The following is a 5,788-nucleotide window of genomic DNA, read 5'->3' on the forward strand; positions in this document are numbered from 1 at the left end:
AATTTTGGACCAAAACCATATAATTTTACCAACAACAAGGACCATTTTTGCAATTTTGTCAAAGATATGTGTTTTTTTAATGTTAGAAGATATCTTAAGAGGTTTGAGGACTTTCGCCCACATCTACACCAAGAAAATGACACACAGACCTTCTATGGTCTTCAAAAAAAGGGAAGCGGTTGGTAGTAAATGGTGGAGGTTGGGAGCCATATAGGTGATATGTTTCTTGAGTGACTATGTCTTGTGTTTTATTGAGAGGGAGGAAAGAGAAAATAGGTTGTTGGGCATTTTTTAATTTTTTGTTTCAAGTTAAAAATATAAATTTAATTAATTTTTGCATTTCAACAATTAAAGAAAATGTAAAAAAATATAAATCATAAGGGCATAATCGTCTTTTGAAGTGTATATGGACTAAAACCAATAAAAAGATCTATTTTAAGACCATTAGTGCACCATCAAAAAATTTTGGACCAAAACCATATAATTTTACCAACAACAAGGACCATTTTTGCAATTTTGTCAAAGATATGTGTTTTTTTAATGTTAGAAGATATCTTAAGAGGTTTGAGGACTTTCGCCCACATCTACACCAAGAAAATGACACACAGACCTTCTATGGTCTTCAAAAAAACGGAAGCGGTTGGTAGTAAATGGTGGAGGTTGGGAGCCATATAGGTGATATGTTTCTTGAGTGACTATGTCTTGTGTTTTATTGAGAGGGAGGAAAGAGAAAATAGGTTGTTGGGCATTTTTTAATTTTTTGTTTCAAGTTAAAAATATAAATTTAATTAATTTTTGCATTTCAACAATTAAAGAAAATGTAAAAAAATATAAATCATAAGGGCATAATCGTCTTTTGAAGTGTATATGGACTAAAACCAATAAAAAGATCTATTTTAAGACCATTAGTGCACCATCAAAAAATTTTGGACCAAAACCATATAATTTTACCAACAACAAGGACCATTTTTGCAATTTTGTCAAAGATATGTGTTTTTTTAATATTAGAAGATATCTTAAGAGGTTTGAGGACTTTCGCCCACATCCACACCAAGAAAATGACACACAGACCTTCTATGGTCTTCAAAAAAACACTATGTGAAGCCTAATATCTGCACATGGTTTGCGCCGCGTAGATAAAAAACAAATAACACCTACGAGGTGTGGCACCTGGTCGATCAAGATAAGCTCAACATCATAAACTATACACATTGGTTCCAAAACTAAAGAGTAGTGTTGAATTAAAAAAAAAAACATTTTACTCAACTAAAAATGCACATCACTTTCTCCTCAAAACAATTAGTCTCTAACAAAGTTCAACCTTTTATCCGTTTTCTTCATCAACTCAACATACCTAGAAAACACATCCGAAACCTCAATCTTTCCTTCCAATTTCATCTTCTCACCCAATTCCTCAAGAACATTCCCTTTCCCACCCTTACAACAATCTCCAACAAACTTCCCATAATCAATTCTAGGCACCTTCATACCTTTCTCCATCATTTCTTCAAGATACTTACAAGCCTCCATTGATCTTCCAATCCTAATAAGTCCTCCAATAAACACAGTATACGAATTATCATCTTTACATACACCCTTCTCACTCATCTCCTCCCACACTGCAACTCCCATTTCATAATTTTCCATCATAAAAAACGACTTAATCATCATGTTATACGTATGTATACTTGGCTTAATCCCACTCTGAATCATCTTTTTATAAATCCTCACTGCATCATCCGGCATTCGCCTATTTGTCATTAACTTAATCAAAGCATTGTAAAGTCTTCCATCAGGAGGACAATCTTTTTCCTTCATTTCCTTTAAAAGTCCATAAACTTTATCCATTTGTTTCACATTTCCAAATCCTGTAATCAAACATGTGTAAACTGCAGCATCTGGTTTATAATTGTGATTCAACATGTTTTCATAGGATTCAATAGCTTCTTTCATCTTTTTCTGTTTGCATAAATCCCTAATCATGATTGTAAAGCTTCTTGTGTTACATGGACCTTTTGATTTCATGATCTCAAAGAGCTTAATTGCTTCAGATCTTTTGTGGGATTTCAAGAGTCCTTCAAGCATGATGTTGTGTGCAACAATGTCGGGTGTGAAACCTTCATCTGTCATCTCATTCCATATCTTTCCTGCTTCTAGAAGATTCCCGAGTTTACACCAACCGTTTAACAACACTGTGTATGTTTGTATGTTTGGAGTGAACTTACCTTTTAAGTTGTGAAACAAAACCTGAGCTTCTTTTCCAAGCTTTGATCTTCCAAGATTATCGAGTAAACAGTTGATGCTATCTACTCCAACTTTGAAATTGTGTTTCTTCATCAAATCAAACATTCCTACTGCTTTTCTTCTTTGTTGACCTGCTGCAAATGCTTTGATACAGATGTTGAATGTTTCTAATGTGAGTAATTGTTTCTCACCCATTTCATTGAGTATAGAGATCATGGTTTCGAATTGTTTAGTCTTCCCAAGAATGTTCATCATTGTGTTGTATGTTCTTGAATCATGGTGATACCCTGGTTGTTGTCCTGCCCATGAAAAGAATCTGAAAGCTGGTCTTCTAGCATGTTTAAACCTTTCTAACACATCGATAACCAGATCATGAGTTAAGTTAATCTTACAGTCGTCTAATACAGCTTCCATGTTTCGATCTAGGGCAAATAACTCCTCAATCACGTTACAGATCCTTTTGACTTCCTCTTCATCTGCTACAGATTTCACACCTTCTGTATCTTCCGATTCTGATTCGTCATCAGAATTTACAACTCCGGAAAAACCCCTAATTTGGTTGTGCCGTTTTTTCTCTAATAGATCCATTGAAGGAAGTGATTTAAAGGAATGCACATGATTTGTCATAGGATTCACACACCTCGTCGATTGTGAATGCGAATTCACAGGAATATACCTAAGGTGTGAAGTTACTAACACTTCTTCTTGTACAGAAGAGATCCAAGAGGAGTGTGGCAAAATAAATGGAACTTGACAGTGAGTACGACGGAGACTATTATCATCACAAGCAGAAAAAATACGAGACAAGGGCAAAGAGCTACCGTTAAGCAAGAGCACTTCCCTTCGAAAGGGTTCTCGTCTTCCTCGAGGCGTCGCCGCTGCTTGTCGTCGGTGAATGACAGAGCATACGCCGGCGGCGGCCCTGTGGAAGATTCCGCCATCTTTGAGCTTTAACTCCGACAAAATCGACCGATTCTTTAGATTAACAGCCATTAAACTCCATGGATATTGTTAGATTTAGTAGATGCACCGACTAGCGGCGAATCGGCGATCAGTATCGGTGATTGGAGTGGTGAAGATAGGGAGTGTAAACTGTAACGTACAACTAACGATGATAGATTGTTTTTCCGATTTTGTTTTAAAGAAAAAGTGTTGGGCTAGCTAATTTGATTTTAGAACATGGACTCTTCTTTATCCATTTAAGGGCCCATTTATTGGTATGTAAATTGTAAAGTCTAAACCAAATGTAAGGCCCAACTAATGATATAAAGCAAGTTATGTGTGTTTTGAAAATATTAGGGTAAATTACTGAAATCGTTTTTATGATTTGGTCAAATTTGTACGTTTGGTCAATAGTCTTTTATTGCATTCAGATCCTCCTTATGGTTTGATTTTGTTGCGTTTTTCATCCCTATGGTTTGAACAAAATTGTACATTTGATCCCTAACTTTATGTATGTAAGGGACGAAAAACGCAACCAAATCAAACTACAGGGACGATCTGAATGCAAAAACAAAGTTGGGGACCAATTTTGACCAAACTACAAGGACAATTCTAGTAATTTACTTAAAATATTATTTTGATGTTTAGTATGAAAACTTAAGGTTTAATTGTAGCATAGAATATCTCAATATTCGTCATATATAGAATAACTTTATTGGTCTACTATATGTCATTATGCATTCAATGTATGTCATATGTCAAACTTATTCCATGTTTTCTTCCAAAAGCGTAATGTATGGATAGTTATCAAGAAGAATAATTCTTCATAACAACACAACATATATATGGTTAATGTGGCAACACCCTATAAATTGAGAATCTATAAATTGAGGGTCTGAATTAAAGGTTGACCTTTTACTCTTTTGGAAAATATCCTTTGTTCGATTACTATGAGTTTCTGAAACTCAAACTAGTCGTTAGCTTGATCATCAGGAATAAACTTATTCCGAGCAATCAACCATTGAAATTGAGTTAAGAATTTCTTTTCACAGATGAGGTATGAGGTCTTGTTTGGTGTTTGTGGAATAACAACCATGTACATTGAATTTGGTATCTTTATTTGGTGGCATATGTGAGAACATGAGAAAAATATTGTTCTCACACTATCTATTTTTGTGGTGCTTAACATGGTTGGCAAAAGTTTTTTCTACCATTGGAGAAAACATCTAATCACTAAAGGATATGTTTCTTTTAAAGTTCAATGGTTGTTGTGTGTGATGTCGTTTTAATTTTGGACCTTTTGGTACCCAAGAATCCATGATGATCTCATATCATTATTCTAAAACAAGTTCTTGTTCTCTGATTTAGGTTCTTGAATTAAAGAGAGAGGAATAGTATTCAAACACAATAAAACGGATAGGGGTTTAAAGAGAGAAAGTGGTATTCTGTTTTTGATCGCCAAAAAAATCATATTAACCGAAGACTAGCCCTCAAAGATATGATAATCACGATTTGACATTATCATAAGTAGTCTTAACTATCAGTCGATCACCCATTATCATAGCCCTCAAACAAAATTACTATTTGCCATTAGAATTAGAAAGGTTTTAAACACAGAACTTTACTAATGATTTTTTTTGTTGTTTCAAAATAAAATTATGTTCTTTATTACCTTAAAACATGACAAATCATTAAAGTTTATATTGATCTGCTCTATGTTCTCTCTTATAGCAGATACAACATGCTTTCTTTGTTTTATCATACTTCAGTTTTAAATTTTGTTACGAATTATCCAAACATTTTTTTTTCAATATTGTTTTTGCATGTTGTCTAAAATTCTATTAATATTTTACAATTTGTTATAACCTTTTTACATTTTTTTTTATTTTTGTCAATGTCCTCTTTATGTATTTGTTTTTATGTATGCTTTTTAATTCGTTTCAACAAAATAGTGTTTTCTTTTTCACAATTCTTTTTTATAGAGTTGTTTTCTATACTTTTTTTTTACATTTTAGTTTTCTTGCATTAAAGTTTTTAAAAGTATGTAAAGTTCACTTTCTTGCGTATGTGTTTTCATAAATGTATAAAGAAATATTTTAAAAAAGAATTTGAATAAAATATTAGGGCAATTGTAGGGGCCGGGGTTGGGGGGTTGAAAGTTAAAAACTTAAAATCAAACTTCTAAAACAATGTCGTAAAAAGTTGAGACAATTGTAAAAGAAGTTAGGATAAATTCATTAAAAATAAATAAAAATAAAAAACTTAAACTTTTGATTAAAAAGAAAAAGAAAAAGGTTACAACATATTTTACTTAAAGGTTTACATGGACAAATTAGGGACAACTTCAATCGTTCGTTATCTTTATATAATAAAGTAAGTAAAATATATTCCGTCGATCAAATTTAACTGCCATGAGCTCTCACTCTTTAATAGTCTTTGAACTTATAAACACAATAACTCATTGTTAGATTTTGGGTCTTAAGAACATCAATATTTTTGGATAATTTTTAGGATCGTAATTGCAATCGTTGTCTAAATGTGTGATTTCAACTCTATAGTCTGAAGTATTACGAAATCAATTTTGGGATAATCTAAGAATGAC

At 32.9% G+C, this 5,788-nt stretch overlaps 1 protein-coding gene across 1 annotated transcript; it reads right to left on the bottom strand.

The window, feature by feature from the left end:
• Positions 1-1,137: 1,137 nt before the first annotated feature.
• On the bottom strand, positions 1,138-3,361 carry LOC145093038 (uncharacterized). The gene has a single exon (XM_079031074.1). The coding sequence runs from the start codon at positions 3,235-3,237 to the stop codon at positions 1,300-1,302; it is 1,938 nt and encodes a 645-aa protein (XP_078887200.1). The 5' UTR covers positions 3,238-3,361; the 3' UTR covers positions 1,138-1,299.
• Positions 3,362-5,788: the final 2,427 nt, after the last annotated feature.

The sequence above is a fragment of the Lactuca serriola genome, chromosome 3 (assembly GCF_051521515.1).
Source record: "Lactuca serriola cultivar US96UC23 chromosome 3, Lser_US96UC23_V15, whole genome shotgun sequence".
Lineage (NCBI taxonomy): Eukaryota > Viridiplantae > Streptophyta > Magnoliopsida > Asterales > Asteraceae > Lactuca > Lactuca serriola.